This window comes from Labeo rohita, chromosome 21 (genome assembly GCF_022985175.1).
Source record: "Labeo rohita strain BAU-BD-2019 chromosome 21, IGBB_LRoh.1.0, whole genome shotgun sequence".
Taxonomy (NCBI): Eukaryota; Metazoa; Chordata; class Actinopteri; order Cypriniformes; family Cyprinidae; genus Labeo; species Labeo rohita.
The window spans coordinates 17,901,308-17,920,702 of NC_066889.1; the positions used below are offsets into that span (position 1 = coordinate 17,901,308).

Here is a 19,395-nt window from a genome sequence, read left to right on the forward strand (position 1 = left end):
TGCAATCTCAGTTTAGACTGCACGACTCGATTTAAATCTTCCGCTATGTTCTTCTAACAGCGCACGAATTAAAATATTAACAGCGGTGTAACGCTAGTGAAATGAGTAACATGCGTTCTATTTTTCCTAAAGACTAGTTGTGGGAAAACACTATGACGCTTGTTAGGGCGGAGTCCCGTGTACATTTATTTTTTCGCATGCGAAACTCTACATGCAGTAAACGGATCAAGGGTGACTTGCTGTATAAGGTTCACTTGTAAGCTCCCTACGCAGGGTGCTTCAAGGAAAAGTGGCGCCTTTCTTCGAATGTGCCCTAGATAAAAAAAAAAAAAAAAAAAAAAAAAACTAGCACGGATGCTGAAGCCAGATGTCCAGAGGGTCCCGTCACAACCACAGGACACGTTTTAGGCAAAGCGGCAGACGCGCTAGGAAAGAGGGCTATTTAATAATGTCTTTTAGAAAACGTTCATAGAAGATATATATGTAACCAAGGCGTGCTACTGTTATACGAAGAAGTCAAGCTTTCCTGAGGGATACTTTCATAGAAGTTAAGGATCTACAAATCTGAATCACACACTTGGAAAAGGTGAGTTGTAACAGACAAACGTGGATTTATTGTGTTTTCGACTTTAAGTAGCGGTTGCTGTTGTGGAAGATTATCATATGAAACGTAAATATTAAGGGCAAAACAAAACGCATATAAAAGAGATTTATCATGTAAACTTTTTACATTTTGTAATGCATGCATTTTAATGCATGTTCTGTATTTCCGTTGGGAACACTTATTTGTTAACGTTTATCATTATGAAAATACGTGCATTATAACTAATCGTTTATGAAACGTTTTCTGTGTATGATTGGGCGATATTCAATATTTTGTAGTTAAATATTGCAGGAGTCAAACTAAATATCAGCACGGCTTCAGTTCTGTCTTCGTCATCATTTTTGCGTGTGATATTGCTTTTATACAGTTCTATGATTTTTATTTTATTCTATTTATTTTTTTGAGTATTGTCAATTTCAGACACGTTCTTCCCGTTTAGTTTGTATATTTCTCCTATGTGAATATTGCCCCAAAAGAAGCCAACCTTACAAGCTTTCAGAGTCACCAAGCAACAACAAAACTAAAAGACTGGAATCCGTGGACTGGACTGGAATCGGTGTATGAGTGGAGCGGAGCTACAGAGATTTAAATTGCTCCATTTTTAAGGGCTTATTTCTATTCCCCTAATCTCTTTAAAAGGTTTCCCATCCAAAGTGAAAGATTCAAAAGGTGTAGGGGGCCAAAAAACTGTTCCTTGGAACACACTTCTGCATCATCTTGTCAATTAAGGAGGTGCTGTCATCACACAATTGAACCTGTGCAAAGAATCATGGGAGCGAGTGTCCATCTGTCGTACCCTTTGAAATCCTTCATACCGAAGGGCTAGTTTTGAGTACTTTTATTTGGAATGACGCTTCAGTATGGCAGACATGATTGTTCTTACTTCAAAATACCCTTTGGAGATGGATTTATCACATTTGGAACACAACGTTCCACTCTCTCGTGCACTAGCTTCAGCTCCACTCCGGAATTTCCAAACCACCAAGAACACTGACAGCCATCCTGAAAAGTTTTGACTTTAAAAACCTGCTTCTCGCTGGAGGCAGAATTACACAACATGATGTTACTATACAGTATGTTCACTCACTTGCTCCTCGCTCTAGGCTAACAACACTCTCCGCTCACACACTCATGTTTAGCTACAAATGGAAAAAATGGTCCCAGTGGACAGAATGCATAGCGCCACTACATTTATTTGACATGTACTACTGAAATACTATAAAGATGACTGTTTGATTCCTACACGTGTACTTCACTTTCTCAACTGCTTTTTACAATGTCAGTGGTTCATTGTTTTTTTGAAAGATAGTCTCTTGTGGTATTGTCACGTTGAACAATAAAAGGTTCACAGATCTCAGACTCCTTTCAGGAAGCTCCATATCAGACACAGCAGTTCTATTATCAGCTTCCTAATTATGCGTTTTGACTTTGCAGAACAGGCTGTACCCATTTTATCAAGAACCATGCCCTTCACCCTCAGTGAGAGTTTGTTATCTCTGTACTGCTGCACTGGGTGTGAAGGCCATTTAAATCTAATAGAGAAGTGTTGTGATCCGCATGCAGCTGTAGTGCAGAGTCAATAGATGGATTTCTAAGAAGATGTTTCCTGAGAAGATGTTTTCCAGAAGCAGATTGGAGCAAAGCCATGTTGCAGTGAGGATATATTTCACAACCACTGGCTAGAGCCTTTGGCTTAAAATGGATGTCAGAGGACTGTGTTTACTGTGATTTTGAAATCCTGTCATCGTCATGGACTGATTAGTTTCCACAATAAAACAAATGAATAATTGGTCTTGTTTATTCAAATAGTAATTAGGATTTATGAATGTTGCATCCTTTTTTTGCAATGTGGTTTGCTAACCAATTTCATAATAGACATTATTTTGGTTTTCACAGGGACTGTCATGGAGGCTGTCCTTTTTATCTGTATCTTATTGGCCTGTGCTGTGGCAACACAAAGTGTGCCTCCTACAATACAAGGTTTGCAGTTTTTTATATATACAGTCATGTTTTGCACTAACCCAGCATGAGTGGTATGGCTTGAAACAATGCCACTGAACCAAACAAAACTCACGTTTTGCTGATTATTGCTACGGATGGTCAATTATTGTCATGTTTTGGGCTGTACTAATCGGTCAGACCGGGAAAAACATTGTCTGTTTGTGGTTGGCCAAACTGAAGTAGGTTTTCCAGGGCAAGAATCTTGACAACATTAGTGTTTGTTCTTATCATTTCCGGTCAGGTAGGTGAAATATTAGGCTAATATCTTAATTAATACCGCTTGTACGTATCTTTACTACCTATCAACTTTAGTTTGTCAAAGTATTGCGCTCTTTCCTGCTTGCTAAGTCCTTCTCTATATGATTTAGAAGCTTCAACACATTTTTCAGTGGTTTAGACAGCATAAATTAGCAGATTTACCATGCAATCCATGCTGTTGTTTACATTTGAGTAGCGCCAATATGGCGCATCCAGGTAACTGAGCAAACCGTGACGTAAGTGCAAACCCTCTATACAATTGCCACTCTATTTGGCACTTCCCTACAGAGCCTTTTAAGAGCCTTTTGTACAACAGTTTATCCAAACAAAAAAACAGGATGTTTTCTTGAGGAACCCACCCTTTCTTATTAGTTGGGGAGCCATTGTAAAACTCAAAAAGCAGCTCCTTGGCTTTTTGAAAATACTCAGGGAGTCCTAAGGACCTCTGTATGATCCATACTGTTTCGTTTTTACATAGGAAATAAAATAAATCCATAAGTGAAACAGATTTTTAATAACAGACTTCAAATGCAAGATACAGAGAAACTGTATTTTTATTTAAACCCATAGATAAAGTACCAGGAGGCTGAAATTTGCGGTGGAAACAAGATTTTAAGATGCAATTAATGAAATTCAATGCACAATTTTATTTCAGCTTTTACCGGCGTACTTCCGTTCTTCACAAGACCATTTCTAAATGCTTTCTTTTTGAAGTACTATCCTGTTAACGGTTCTGTCCATTATGAGTTCAATCAGATATAATGTGTCCTATAAAACGAAGCAGTGAGTGGGAGGGAGTGCATTCTGCTATTTAAAATGGACGGTTAACTTCACAATATTACTCCGCAGGTGCTATTTGTGCTATACATTAGTTTCTATGGGAACACAGAAATGACTATTCTGATTCATTCCCATCCTTTATCGGGCAGATTATTATTAGTTTACAAAATACATGTACTGTATATTAGGCTACATAGCCAATTTAAACAAATAACAAAACAAATTTAATTTGCAAGGTAATTTGTAGTTTTAAATGTGTAAGAGCAAGATTGATCAAACTCACAAACATGAGACTACATGTTTGCAAATCAAGCAGGTAACTTTGTTCTGTAACTGAATACTAATATTGAGACATCAGTAACCCCAAACAGACACAAACCAAGCTAGTATGACAGCTCTTAATGATCATTCCTCTCTATTTCCTAGAAAAAACATGACCTACACAATAAGAGATGATGATGTAATCACCCAAAAATCACTGGCAATGTAAACAACAAGATCATACAGAATGTACTGTGGGCTATAAATAAAACCTCCACAGTTCTGTTACTGAAACGTACCGTTGGGAACTATGTTTAAATTTAGCTGTCAGTTTAAATCGTCATTTAAAGTTTTAGCAGTATTGCTATCTAAATGCTGTCAGCTGAGCAGCTCAAGATCCTTTCAAAGAGCATGCAGGCAAATGCTTCTACATGCGAAAAATGCCAGCACACATTTCCAGGAAAACACAGCTGACAGTTATAGCCCAACTGGGATTTATGTTACATCCTGTTAGTCCAAGGCTAGTTTAAACTGAAGGACATTCACAAGAATTTTTGGCTCTTTTCAGAACATTATTCTAGCTATAAAAAATTGTATCATTCTCAGCTGTGCTATACACATTAAAAAGCAACAACAAAAAAAAAAAACAAAGCAAAAATCAACCTTACTCATTTAGAAATTGATTAAAAAATATGCTGTAAAATACAGCATTGGAACTGTAAATTGCACAGCAATCTCTAAATAAAAACTTGACATTCCTGGTATTTTTTCTGGTTCATCAGACTTCATGGAAGCATGCCTTCAGGCAAGTATGTTCAATACCAGCAAGTGTTTAAGTATTTTTCGCACCTTGTTTGCAGGTCAGACTTCAACAAGGCCTCATCTGACTGGCTGCTTTTCTCGAGAGCTGATGACTTTCCGTTGTCAGTGGGAGACTGGATCCCTCCAGAACCAAACAGAACTCGACGATCTGAGACTTTTCTACTCATTAAAAACGTAATTAGTAAAACAACATCACAGAATAAAATGCAGGATTGGTACATTTAAAAATGCATGATATTAGGCACAATGCAAATAAAGAGAACTAATACAAGTTATCAGTGAAGCAGTTGAGTGGCTAGACAAATGACTGTTCTTCTACTTAACAATCACCCATTTCCCACTTGTCTGCAGGGATTCCAAGAAATGGATGGAATGTCCAAGTTACAGTTCTGTAAGGAAAAATGAATGCTTCTTTGATTCCAGTAACACCATTATATGGTACCCCTACGTGGTCCAGCTGCGTTCACGCTCTCCTGACGTTGTTTATGATGAAATGTCCTTCAACGTAGAGGACATTGGTAAGCCATGTCGTAAACACAAACCCTGACTCTTTGCCTTTTCTTTCTTGGCATGCTTTCACAATCCCTTGTGGCAAAACTATTTATAGAAAATATTTTCTTTTTCCTTTTTTTAGAATATACAAAAATATATATTGTTTATATACACTAACAGTCAAAAGTTTTTGAACAGTATGATTTTTAATGTTTTTAAAGAATTCTCTTCTGCTCACCAAGCCTGCATTTATATGATCCAAAGTACAGCAAAAACAGTAATATTGTGAAATATTTTTACTGTTTAAAATAAGTGGTTTCTATTTGAATACATTTTAAAATGTAATTTATTCCTGTTACCAAAGCTAAGCATTCCCAATATCTTTTCAGATAACTAAATTGCCTTTTCATTAATGTGCAGAATATTTGCAAGCATGTATTCACTAATATTCATTATTTTTTCAGTGTTTCCAGACCCGCCTGTAGGACTGAACTGGACTGTTTTGAGCATGGGCTCAGATGGCTTGATCTATGATATGGTTGTGAGCTGGGATCCACCCCCATCTGCTGCAGAGAATTTGAAGACAGGATGGATCTTGCTGGTATACGAGACGCAGTACAGAGAAAAGGGTTCAGACCAGTGGAACTCAGTAAGTCCTATGCAACGTTGTTCAATTGGCACCACCAGATTTCTAATAAGCTCCTAATGAGAAACAGACTTGAAGTCAAATGGTTTACTTGAGGAGTTCCTCTGAAGCTTTATGAAAAGTGTTTTCTAAGAACACTTATGACTCATTCCTTTTGATTCACCATGGTGAAGATTATGACCTGGATTTTGCAGCCATAATTAGGCCACATTCGGAGCTCATTATTTTCAAGGTTGGAGTGTTATTATGTGTCTTAGGCTTGTTTGTGTCTCTACAGATGGATAATGGCAAAGACACACAGGCGTACATCTACGGTCTAAGCAGCAACACTGAATATGAAGTCAGAGTCAGGTCGAAAATGAGAGGCTACAACTTTGGTGTTTTCAGTGACTCCATCTTTATACTCATTCCTAACAAAGGTCTGATTTAAGATCTACCTGTCTGTAGATTTTGGAAGGAAGTTACTTCATTTTTTTATTTTTATTTTTTTAATTTATTGATGTTTTGAATGTCCTGGTTCAATTTCAGAATCAAGAATTCCTATTACAGCTGTGTTGGTCTTCGCTGCCGTTGGTATCACGATTGTTTTGATGGTGGTTGTAGTTTCACGTCAACAAAAGTAAGTAACTGCTCTCTTATATATATAATATTGTAAAGGACTTTTTTTGTACGTTTTTAAAGGGTTAGTTCGCCCAAAAATGAAAATTCTGTCATTAATAACCCTCATGTCGTTCCAAGCCCGTAAGACCTTCGTTCATTTTCGGAACACAAATTAAGATATTTTTGATGAAATCCGAAAGCTTTCTGACCCTGGATAGACAGCAACACAGCTGACACACGTTCAAGACCCAGAATAGTAGTAAGGACATCATTAAAATAGTCCATGTGACATCAGTGGTTCAACTGTAATTTTATGAAGCTACAAGAATACTTTTTTTGCTACTTTTTTAATGTACCACGGCTCACAGTGATATCTGCGATATCAGAAATTTTAACAGAAATATATTACTATGATTATGATATAGTAAAATGCATGTGTTAAAATAAAGGGCTAATACTGTACTATTATTTGTATGGAATATCATTCAACCCAAATGTTTTTCATCCGTGTTTTAATATCAAACATACATTTGTTGTGCATCATCTTATTTGACAAGAATAAACATTTTATTTTTTGTTGCAAATTATTATATTATATTATACTATAAAAGACTGATTAAATTGTTAGTTTTTAGACAGGATTTTCATGATAAATTTGTATAAATCATACAAAATAAATCATAAAACACAAAATAAATTAAATAGAAAAAGAATCTAGGGAAAAATAAAGTGAATTTCATTGGGCACTCAATATAAAGTTGGCTTGAAAGAAAAAAAAATATGAAAAAAATGTGCTGAAAAAAATTTATTAAAATGTGCTGAAAATGAAAATGAAAGAAAGGGTAAAAGAAAAAAAAATACAGATTAAATAATTTCATATGCACATACATATAAACAAGTCTTGCTAAGATTCAAAACAGAATAAGTAAAATCAAAAAGTTTTATTTTAAAGGGCATTAATGAAATAAAGCTGCTGTCAGCTGTGATTGGAGAGGGCAAAAATTGGGCTAGTTTTCATTCCGTATGGGCGGGTTTTGGAAATTTTTCTGGGACCTGGCAACCCTGATGACCTTATTACCTTTCCAGGCCTTGAACGTTTCAGTTGCGTTGCTGTCTATGCAGGGTCAGAAAATTTTGGATTTCATCAAAAATATCTTAATTTGTGTTCCGAAGATGAACGAAGGTCTTACGTGTTTAGAACGACATGAGGATGTGTAATCAATAACAGAATTTTCATTTTTGTATGAACTGTCCCTTTCAAAGCTTTAACTTCATTGTTCATCTGTTGTAGGTTAATGGTGATTTTCCTGCCGCCAGTCCCTGGACCAAAAATCAAAGGAATTGACCCTGTGCTTTTACAGGTATTTGACTTCACCGCCACTTTTGTAAGACTTTGAGGTGTTTTCTAAAAATACAAGCTTTTATGTTTGGGTTGTTTCTTCACAGAAAGGTCAGCTGAGCGAATTCACATCAATCTTAGGCACCCACCCGGGCTTGCGGCCAGAACTGTACAGCAGCGATCCATGGGTAGAGTTCATAGAGGTGGACATCGACGAACCGCATGAGAGCCAGGAGGAGCTCCTCATCGCCGATTCTCCGGTCTCTGACTCGCCTCAAATGTCCAGTAGTTTCAGAGATGATGACTCGGGTCGGGCTAGCTGCTGCGATCCGGATCTGTCAGATCACGATCAGACGGATCTACATCACCCTTCAGCCAGCAGCCACGATGGTTTCCACCCATTGTCACGTGCACAGTCAGGGCCACAGCAACCTGCAGCCGTCTGTCCACAAGACAATACGTGGTCAAACAACCTTTACTCACAGGTCAGTGATGTCACTCATCGTGGTGAAGTTGTGCTTTCTCCTGAAGAGCAAGAAACGATGGCGCTAAAGGATGAAGATCACAAAAAGAGGAAAGAAATCCAACAGCTGGTGGTGATCCCTGACGAAAGAGGCTATACTTCAGAGTTTGTTGCTGGTGCAATCAGTGCACCAACAGATCAATTACAGAGTCAAGAACAACACGGTGCATTCAGAGACATTCAAAACCTGAGCACTGACATGGTTACATCCACTCAGTCCAGTGCATTTCCCATCCTTGCAAATCCTACCAGTCCAGAGTATACCATGGTAGACAGCGTGGACTGGAAAAACAGTCTCCTCCTAAAACCAAATACACCGACTGCCCCACATAAGGCAGCAGTGAAGACTTTTCCCACTCCTGAAGGGTACTTGACTCCTGACCTACTCGACAACATTACACCTTAACTAAAAGTGGAGCACGCTTGCTCGTTGTGAGATATCTGACATGGTTAGCCAACACCGAACAAGACGTGTGATCATGAGAAGGGAATCTTGAAACAAAGCCAGTTCTCAAGTGTTCTCCAGTGGAATGGATATCATGAAACAAATCTATTGGCAAACTAATAAATGGCTGTATTAGGCGTATTAGGCTGTATTAGGAGTCTTTTCATTATTCTCCTAATTTGGAGAGTTAACAGCTTCAGAGGTTATTTTGAGCAGAAGTATGTAAGCTGTCATAAAACAGATAACTGATATTTTATGATCTCACACGTTGTAACAGCTATATTGCTGCATCGCTTGTATTCATCTTAAGTGTACTACTTACCAATGTGTCTGTGTAAACTGTAAAGTGCCTACTTTAGATTATGAACATCAGTGTTAAAAAATAGTGCACACTTAAATCAAAAGTGGTTTATGTGAACTGTTACAGGCTTTTGTGCTCAGTGCCATTTTTCTTCCATAAAAGACCACACAAGGTGTTTGTGCCAAAATGATGTAAATATGGTCAATTTGTTTTCATGACAAACTTTCTTAGCTGAAAAAAAGTGGTTTTGGGCCACTTTCTAGACAGAACGCTTTTTTTTAAAATTTTGTCTGCAGGGTTGTCTACTTGTTTCTATGTTGGAGCCTTGATTCAGTATTGTGTATCAATGCAAAAAGAATGTTTTAAGCTATAATGTGACTACATTGTGTATACGAGGTATCTCTGAATAAATGGCAGCAATGAACTCAGAAATACTGGTTTTTGCACTCAGCCACCTACCACTCCCGTTATATTACCTCCAGGGATCACGTGATTGATATTTCGAAGAAATGACCTGCGAGGATTTTCCAAGAATATCTGGTTTCACACGTGCTCCTTTCCAGCTGTTGATCTTGGAAACAAACATACCGTGAATATACACTGAGAAAGTCCCATACATTGTTTACTGTATTTATCGTCAAAGATATTTACGACTTTCGTCAAGATGAAAAAGCTCACTGTCGTCGACTTGACTAAACTTGTCAAAGATTTCATCCAACTGGAACATGTAAGGCCTTTAAATCTATAGTTAAGATATTAAAATAGGCCTTGTGAAGAACGTAGTGTTGTTATAAAAGCTCAATGAGCGCGCTAATCTTCTGAGGTAAATCATTGTTTTGTATGATTAAGAAAATTACGGAGATGAAAGGGGAAAATACTACTCTTGAAGTACAGCTGGACGAGACTAGCAGACTTTTAAAAATCTCACAGAACAAGGAGAAACAGTTGATTGAAGGTAAGACAATTATGAGGTAAAAAACCGATATTTACCACAGAAGTGGGTCAGGCTAATCTCGGCTGCCATCCAGCGGTGTAATTGCACAAATGTTAAAGCTTTACAGTTTAAACTTGTGTTTAGGTTTTTCTGTTCCCATACCTGAATCGTAATAAAGTAATTTGTACACAAAAAGTTGCAGCTATACAGTATATTAATAATATTCGTCACGGCTTTGTTTACTTGACAGAGAGAGATGGGCTTTTGGAAACTGTCAAAGGTCTACAAAACACCTTACAACAACAGTGCGACCTCAGAGGTAACCTGAACCTGAATATTATTTGCTTAATATAATGTAATTCCCTATCCAAATATTCACAAAAAACCACAACTCTATCTAGTTGAAAATGAAGGCCTGAAAAATGCAGCTCTTCAGATGAAGAAAGAAAACGAAGCTCAGTTAAAGGTAAGATTGTAATGTATTCAAATATATTAAAGGAATAGTTTACCCCAAAATTAAAATTCTGTCATTAATTACTCACCGTCATGTCGTTCCAAACCTGTAAGACCTTCATTCATCTTCGGAACACAAATTAAGATATTTTCAATTAAATCCAAGAGCTTTCTGACCCTGCTTATGCAACTGACACGTTCAAGGACCAGAAAGGTACTTAGAACATCGACAAAATAGTCCATGTGACATCAGTTGTTAAATAAAGTTATTTTAGATTTTTGTGCAATGTTATTTTGGATTTTTGTCGATGTTCTTGGTACCCGTCTGGACCTTGAACGTGGTAGGGCCTTTGTTGTCTATGGAGGGTCAGAAAGCATAAAATCTAAGAAGTTTTGAGTGTCTGTGCTCGATTCTGCCCCCGTGTGGTTCTAGGAAAGCAATACTCGCCTACAGAGGATGGCAGCTGAGATGAAAGCTCTACAAGATCAACACCAGAGGGAGTTAGACGACTGTGTTAAAGAAACACAAAGGAAACGTGAGGGAAAATCACAACTCTTTTTATCAACAGGAACGAAAATGAAGGGACAGCAAGTATAGCTTCTGTGCTGTACAGATGCTGTTAAACAATTTACAGTATTACACATTCAAAATGAAAAACATTTCTGTTTTCTAAGTGGATGCTAAAGATACTGAGCTGACAGAAGCACATGAGAGAAATGAATGCGCTTTGGAAGAAATGAAAAGGCAGATGAGAGAGAAGGAGAAAGAAATACAAAGCCAAATCATTAAACTTCAAATGGAGGTAGAATTTAATTTGGTTACTTAGTTAAGTTTAACTTTCAATACACTAAATAGTAGGTGAAAACACTATTTTTTAATGGTTTGTAAAAATGTTTTTTCTTTTGCAGTTTGGTGCTAAACTTGCAAGGGCCCAGAGCATATCCGCAAAAAATCAGCCGCAGACACAATCATCTGCTCCTCGTCCACAGAACATCTTTAAAAGAGTGAGTCGCACCTCAGTATTCATCAGAACACCTCATGGCATTGAGGACAGCAAGGTTTCTGGTCACACTTTTATTTCTCCCTCTATATTGGATCATTCTGTTTGCGTCTGCAGAAGCTCCAGTTCATTCAGGAGGAGAAAAACAAAGAGATTGAGGCTCTGCGTCAGAAGGTGAGAGAGCTGGAACAGCAGAGCCTTCACGGATTGATGGAGTCTCGTCTGAAGAGGAGGAAAAACTGAGACTTATTTTAATCTGACCGTTGATACGTGAGGGCCTTTTATCTGTTTTTATTTTAAAAGCATTTCCCTCAGAATATGTTTTAAATATTATGTTCTGTTTTGTTCTTAATTTCAATGTACATTGCCTATCCACGATAATAAATATACATTTATAAACATATAGCTGTGAAGACTGCTATATGAGAGGTCATTCAGAAGGGGAGGATATGGCAGGTGACATGGAGTTCCAGGAGATTACAGGCCGAGCGCTCTTGCATTGGTTTGGGACACCTGTAAACACAACCGCCATTTTCCAGATAAAGCTTGTAATCTCATCAATAGAGACGGCTGGTAATTCGGTGCCTTATGCAGGAACACATGCACACAGTAAATCATATACTAGGAAAATGCTGGTTCGTTCAGAGAATCAACTATTTAAATTAATTACTTTTAAAGTACAGTTTAAATCACTCAGCAGCTCAACGGTTACAATTTTCTAAAGAATTATTTATTCCATGCAGACATTATTGCATGCTACATTATCAATGTTATTTTAGTAATATATAATTTAGTAAAATATAGTTTTTTATTATATATTTTTTAATAAGCTTTTTTTTTTCAGTTTTAATTTAATTTTAGTCATTTTGTTACGTGTGCTTTAGTCATTTTGATTTTTTTAAATTGTTTTATTTAGATTTAAGCTTTAGTTCAGTTTTAGGTCATTTTAATACTTATTAGATTTTTAGAAATGACAAAAAAATAAATGTAATTTAATCACATTCAAAATAAAAGTTTGTTTACATAATATGTGTGTGTACTGTGTATATTTATTATGTATATATAAATACACACAGATGCATGTGTATATTTAAGAAATATATGTTTATATAGTAAAATATTTATATTTAATATCAATTATATGAATATAAATATATACATAAAATATTTTTAAAATATATACTGTATGCGTATGCATTTATACATACATATACACAGTATACACACAATTATTATGTAAACAAAATAGTGCTGTCAATTAATCGCATTAATAGCAAGTTTTTGTTTACATAGTATATGTGTGTGTACTGTGTATATTTATTATATATATATATAAATACACACACATACAATATTTGGAAAATATTTACATGTATATATTTATATTCATATAATTTATATTATATATAAATACATTTAATATATAAACATTTTCTTAAATATATACATGCATGTGTGTGTAGTTATATATACATAATAAATATACACAGTACACATATATTATATAAACAAATTGGGATTAAAACCAAAAACTTTTATTTTGGATGCAATTAATCGTTTGACAGCACTATTTTAATCTAATATTTATTTAATTTTTGTCAGCTTTATTTCAATATTTATTTAATATAATTTATATTATATATAAATCTATTTAATATATAAACAACATTTTTTTCTTAAATGTATACATGCATGTGTGTGTATTTATATATACACAATACATATACACAGTACACACACATATATAAACAAAAACTTTTATTTTGGTTGTGATTAATCGCGATTAATCGGTTGACAGTACTATTTATCAGTACTTTTATCAGCTTTATTTCAATTAACAAAAATGTTAACAATGTCGTATTTTGCTCACGAGCGACACACATGCTTTCCAGAATGGGAATGTAAGGCCTCATCATTCACATTAAGAGACTGACGGACTAGTAATAATCATATCAGCCAAACCCCTTTATGTGTCAAAGAGGTCCTGCAGTAATCTCATTAGCAATGCTGTTACGTAACGTCTGATCCTACGCTGTAAATTCAGAGATCAGCCTCATTAAGATCACTGACGATCACGTCTCTAAGATCTTCTGACCTCCTGTATGATTCTATCCCACCAGATCAAACGTGAGAATATCTCCCACCAGTGCTTCAAAAGAATCAGTGGTGCACATATTTGCCGGTTATTTGCCCTCTTTTGGCTGCAGTTCTTGGCTTTTGTTCATCACAGGCATCGTCTAGGACAACAGAGAGGATTAAGGTAACTCTAAATAAAGCTGGCAGATTAGGAAACATGATACCCGCATGTTCTGTTTCACTCTGACAGAGTCATGGATGAGAGCTGAAGACTTCCCTGGAGACAGGAAGACTATCCAAGAGAAACCACATCAATGATTTTTATTCATGCAGTTACAGAATAGGAGAGTTCAAATGAATGCCTGCATGATGGTCATACATGACCTTAACAAAAACCTAATGTAACTTTTATTTTTTCTGTAAAAGAAGCTAAATATTATCGTACAGACTTAGATATGACAAAAAATATGAACATGTGGACATATTCTTTGACTTCTAATCCTATAAAAAAGAAAAGCAGCCATGCATTGGTCTACTACAAGAGCACAACGGTAAGATCATTTGTTTTACATATGTCATTGTTTAAATTTAGAGTCAACAAAGGTATACTGACATGCTTGTTAACTTTTACAATAAACAGTATGATAGACAATATAAATGATTAAGATTAAGTAAAATGATTTATACGATAATAATTCAATTTTCATTGATTGTTAAATAATTATTCCATTAACAGCTATATTGCATAATACGATTTAAACGCATTACTGTCAAACGATTAATAGTGATTAATTGCATTCAAAATGAAAGCTTGTTTACATAATGTATGTGTGTACTGTTTAAATGTATCATGTATATATAAATACACACACATCCATATATATATTTAGGAAAAATGTTTATATACTAAAAATATTTATATATAATATCAATTATCTGATTATAAATATATAAATGTAAATACATGTAAACATTTTCAAAATATATACTGCATATGTGTGTGTAATTATATAGTAAATTTATATTGTACATAGTAAATATACACGCATATATTATGTAAACAAAAAAACGTTTTGATGCGATAAGTCGCGATTAATCGTTTGGCAGCACTAATATAAACGTACATGAAAATATTTTCAAAATATATACTGCATGTGTGTGTACTTATATATACATATTGAATATACACAGTATACACACGTATATTATGTGAACAACAACTTTTATTTTGGATGTGATTAATAGCGATTAATCGTTTGGCAGCACTAATATAAATATATACAGATAATTTTTTTTTAAATATATACTGCATGTGTGTGCATTTATATATACATTGTAAATATGCAGTATACATGCATATTATGTAAACAAAAACTTATTTTGGATGTGATTAATCGTGATCAATCATTTGGCAGCACTAATATAAATATATGCATGTAAATATTTTCAAAACATATACAGCATATGTGTGCATTTATATATACATAATAAATATACACAGTACACACACACACATTATGTAAACAAAAACTTTATTTTGGATGCAATTAATCACAATTAATCACTTGGCAGCACTAATATAAATATATACATGTAAATATTTTCAAAACATATACTGCATGTGTGTGTATTTATATATACATTGTAAATATGCAGTATACACGCATCTTATGTAAACAAAAACTTTTATTTTGGATGCGATTAATCAATCATTTGGCAGGACTAATATAAATATATACATGTAAATATTTTAAAAATATATACTGCATATGTGTGTGTTTATGTATACATAAATATACACAGTACACACATATTATGTAAACTAAAACTTTTACTTTATACGCGATTAATCACGATTAATCATTTGGCAGCACTATAATAAATATATACATGTAGATACACAAATATTCTAAATATATATGAGTGTGTATTTATATATACATAATAAATATTCACAGTATACACATGTTATGTAACCAAAAACTTTTACTTTGCATGCTATTATTGCGATTAATCGTTTGACAGCAATAAAAGGGATCACCCAAAAATGACAATTCTGTCATAATTTACTTAGCATTAAGTTGTTCCAACCTTGAATGAGTTTCTTCTGTTGAACACAACAGAAGATATTTTGAAGGACGTTGGTAACCAAACAGTTGCCGGTAACTTCTATATTATGGGGGAAAAATAGATGATTTTTGAGTGAAATCTCTTTAAGATTGTTTATTATGGAGGTATTTCTCAATCAAGAACAAGAATATCAGTTATTTTCGCTGTTACTTGCAACGCATAATACAGTTTTCTCTTTTCTGTGCAAACAAATATCATGGGCTGTAACTCATTTTTCTCTTGGTTGCTGTTGGTTCCTGTTTTTAGCCTTAAGCAGCTGCAAAATGCCTGCAAGGGCAAGTCAGGTGATGCCGCAGGTGCACCGGTACAACATTTACACTCTGACGGACAGCTCAGAATGTATGTCAGAGACGGAAGAGGACACACAGCCTTCCAAGCGTCTGACACCGCTGGAAAAGTTGACGCTGGACATGTGCAATGACGAAAATGTCATAAAGGAACTGACGGTGGGCAGAAGGGTGGGCTTCTACAAAGTACGCGGTCAGATCGGCTGTGGGAACTTTTCGAAGGTCAAACTGGCCGTCCACGCCCTCACCAAAGGTAGAGGAGGTTTAGCATAATCAAATTGTTTGTGAATAAACACTTGGCATTGTTAATCAAGGTTAGAATTAAGCAAGTAACAGGATTAATGTGTAATGACCTCACCCTGATTTTATTCCACATGCTTGTCCTGTAGACAAGATTGCCATTAAGATCATGGATAAGATGAGGCTCGATCTGCAGACCCAGAGGATGCTGTCTAGAGAGATCTCTAACATGGAGAGCTTGTATCACCCAAACTTACTGCAGCTCTATGAGGTACTTGAGACACCAAGTCGGTTGTATCTGGTTTTGGAGTTCGCTGGAGGAGGAGATCTCCACACCAAAATCAGCTCAGGAGGAAAACTCTCTGACCAAGAAAGCAAGATTGTATTTGCCCAAATCCTGTCGGCAGTCAAATACATGGTTAGACCTTCTATATATCACTTTTTCAAATTTGATTACAGAAAACACACCAATATTAAGTCATAATAAGTAAAATTAAAAATGTTAAATGGGTCAATGACATGATGCTCATTTTTATCCAAATATATTAATTCAAAAACACTTATAAATGTGTGGTTTAAATACACTTCTTCTATAAAGTAAAAACAGTCATAAAAAGAAAAAAAACTGAATTGTAAAAAAAAAAAAAAAAAGCACACCTTAAAAAATGTATTATCTTTTATTATGTCTCACAAAACTATTATATGTAATTATTCTTATGTATATGCATATTTCATATTTTTAATATTTAATAACTGTAAAATATAAAACTAAAAACATTGTACAGTTTATATATATATATATATAAACTAAAACCATTATAAAAAATACACACACTTATTAATATATAAATAGTAATAATTCATACATACATACATATATATATATATATATATATATATATATATATAAACATTGTAACATTTCTATACACACACATGTAAACTAAAAAAAAAAATATGATTTTTTTTTACAAAAAAAACATATTTATATATATATATATAAAATGTTTTTTTCGTAAAAAAAAAAAATATATATATATACACACAGAGACTGTATTTGTGAATTAATTATTACTATTTATATATTAATAAATAGTAATAATATTAATTATATATTAATAATGTATTAATAATTATATATATATATATGTGTGTGTATATATATATATATATATATAGTTTGAAAAGAATTCTAAGAATTCTCAATAAAAAGAATTCTAAGGTGTTTTTAAACAAAAATTTTAACAGTTTTTCACCCCATTTTTTTATGGTGTATGTCATTGACCCAAATAATTTTAATCACTGGATGAGAATGTTGAAATGATGACAGTTTCCTGAATTTATGTTCATTCCAGCATGAGAATGACATCATCCATCGAGATTTGAAGGCGGAAAATGTTCTTTATACAACCAACTCCTGCATAAAAGTGGCTGATTTTGGCTTCAGCAAGAGGGTCAACAATCGCAACCAAGCCTTAGACACCTTTTGCGGTTCTCCTCCATATGCAGCTCCAGAACTCTTCAAAGATGAGTCTTACATTGGGCCACCTGTGGATGTGTGGGCAATGGGCGTCCTGCTTTTTTTCATGGTGACTGGCACATTGCCTTTCCGTGCTGACACTGTGGCCAAATTGCGCCAAACCGTGCTGGAGGGTGCCTACGTCCTGCCAACCTGGGTATCAGCTCCATGTCAGCGGCTGATCAAAGGGATCTTGAAGCCAGAACCTTTGGAGCGATGCGCACTGGACCAGATGCTGGGCTGCGAGTGGCTGCTGCCAGTGGAACTCTTCCGGCCTATTCCTCCCTTATACCAGCTCGACCCCATTCATCTAATAGAGGCTGGCCCAGGGGAGTTAGACAGAGAGCAGGAGGAGGTCAAAGATATCCTGGAGAAACTGGGAGTGACTCAGGAACATATTCTCAATAACCAAGGAAAGCGCATTCGCAGTCCCATTACAGGGGTTTACCGCATACTACTGCACAGAGTTAAAAGAAACAATGGAGCCGAATCTGCACCTATAATCAGTGGAGTCGTCAAGGATCCTAAAAGAGACAGTCTCCGTGCCTACAGGAATCTAAGGCACTCCTCAAAACTCTGTGTGGTTTCTTAAAGGCATAGTTCATCCCTTTTATTCAGTCTTTTTGACCATCAATGGGGTCAATGGGGTCCAAAACTATTGCCTTTTTTTTAATGTTGGAAATAAGTGATTTCAACTTGTAACACAAACAATTTAATAGACCAGATCAGTGAGAAACTATATGCAAATTCTTATTAACTTCAACAGTACTTCTAAAATAGTTTCCTTTTATTAACACTTTACCAGTCAAAAGTTTTTGAACAGTAAGATTTGTGATGTTTTTGTTTTAAAAGTCTCTTCTGCTCACCAAGCCTGCATTTATTTGATCCAATGTACAGCAAAAACAGTCAAATTCTGAAATATTTTTACTATTTAAAAAATTAGTTTTCTATTTGAATATATTTTAAAATGTAATTTATTCCTGTGATTTCAAAGCTGATTTTTTAGCATCATTACTCCAGTCACATGATCCTTCTGAAATCATTCTAATTTTCTGACTTGCTGCTCAAAAAACATTTATTATTATTATTTTGTTGAAAACAACTGAGTAGAATTCAGAATTCAGGTTTCTTTGATGAACAGAAAGTTCAATATAACAGCATTTATCGAATTACTAGAAATGAAAATACTATGTTTATCATCACTTTTGATCAATTTAAACCATCCTTGCCAAATAAAAGTATTAATTTCCAGAATTTCTTTCCAAGAAATCAAAAATAAATCAAAAATAAAATAAAATAAATATGCTGACTGCAAGCTTTTGAATGATAAAGTGTTTAATGTTATAAAAGCTTTTTATTTCAGATCTTTCTATTCATCAAAGAATCCTGAAAAAAATTACTCAACTCTTTTAAATAATAAAAATGTTTCTTGAACAGCAAATCAGCATATTAGAGTGATTTCTGAAGGATCATGTGACAGTGAAGACTGGAATAATGATGCTGAAAATGTAGCTTTGATCACAGAAATAAATTACATTTTAATATATATTCAAATAGAAAATAGTTATTTTAAATAGTACAAATATTTCAAAATTTTACTGTTTTTGCTGTGCTCAAAAATAAAAAAAATGCAGGCTTCCTGAGCTTAAATAAACATTAAAAATCTTACTGTTCAAAAACTTT

The 19,395-nt window shown here is 34.7% G+C and overlaps 3 protein-coding genes across 4 annotated transcripts; all 3 read left to right on the top strand.

Moving 5' to 3' along the window:
- Positions 1 to 192: 192 nt before the first annotated feature.
- ghrb (growth hormone receptor b) lies at positions 193 to 9,496 on the top strand. The gene is made up of 9 exons (XM_051092953.1): positions 193 to 586; positions 2,501 to 2,584; positions 4,765 to 4,900; positions 5,078 to 5,244; positions 5,683 to 5,867; positions 6,142 to 6,283; positions 6,393 to 6,483; positions 7,756 to 7,825; positions 7,911 to 9,496. The coding sequence occupies exons 2-9, from the start codon at positions 2,509 to 2,511 to the stop codon at positions 8,730 to 8,732; spliced, it is 1,689 nt and encodes a 562-aa protein (XP_050948910.1). The 5' UTR covers positions 193 to 586; positions 2,501 to 2,508; the 3' UTR covers positions 8,733 to 9,496.
- Positions 9,497 to 9,641: 145 nt separating this feature from the next.
- Positions 9,642 to 12,046, top strand: LOC127152349 (coiled-coil domain-containing protein 152-like). The gene is made up of 8 exons (XM_051092962.1): positions 9,642 to 9,799; positions 9,922 to 10,027; positions 10,257 to 10,325; positions 10,408 to 10,472; positions 10,893 to 10,995; positions 11,135 to 11,262; positions 11,369 to 11,464; positions 11,578 to 12,046. Exons 1-8 carry the CDS (start codon positions 9,737 to 9,739, stop codon positions 11,701 to 11,703), a joined length of 756 nt encoding a protein of 251 aa, XP_050948919.1. The 5' UTR covers positions 9,642 to 9,736; the 3' UTR covers positions 11,704 to 12,046.
- Positions 12,047 to 13,429: 1,383 nt separating this feature from the next.
- On the top strand, positions 13,430 to 19,231 carry nim1kb (NIM1 serine/threonine protein kinase). 2 transcript variants are annotated; one of them, XM_051092956.1, is made up of 4 exons: positions 13,430 to 14,087; positions 15,913 to 16,206; positions 16,343 to 16,611; positions 17,549 to 19,231. In XM_051092956.1, the coding sequence occupies exons 2-4, from the start codon at positions 15,930 to 15,932 to the stop codon at positions 18,302 to 18,304; spliced, it is 1,302 nt and encodes a 433-aa protein (XP_050948913.1). In that variant the 5' UTR covers positions 13,430 to 14,087; positions 15,913 to 15,929; the 3' UTR covers positions 18,305 to 19,231. The 2 variants fall into 2 exon arrangements, with proteins under 2 accessions (XP_050948913.1, XP_050948912.1); XM_051092955.1 differs by lacking the exon at positions 13,430 to 14,087 and having other exon boundaries at positions 15,484 to 16,206.
- The last annotated feature ends 164 nt before the right edge of the window (positions 19,232 to 19,395 follow it).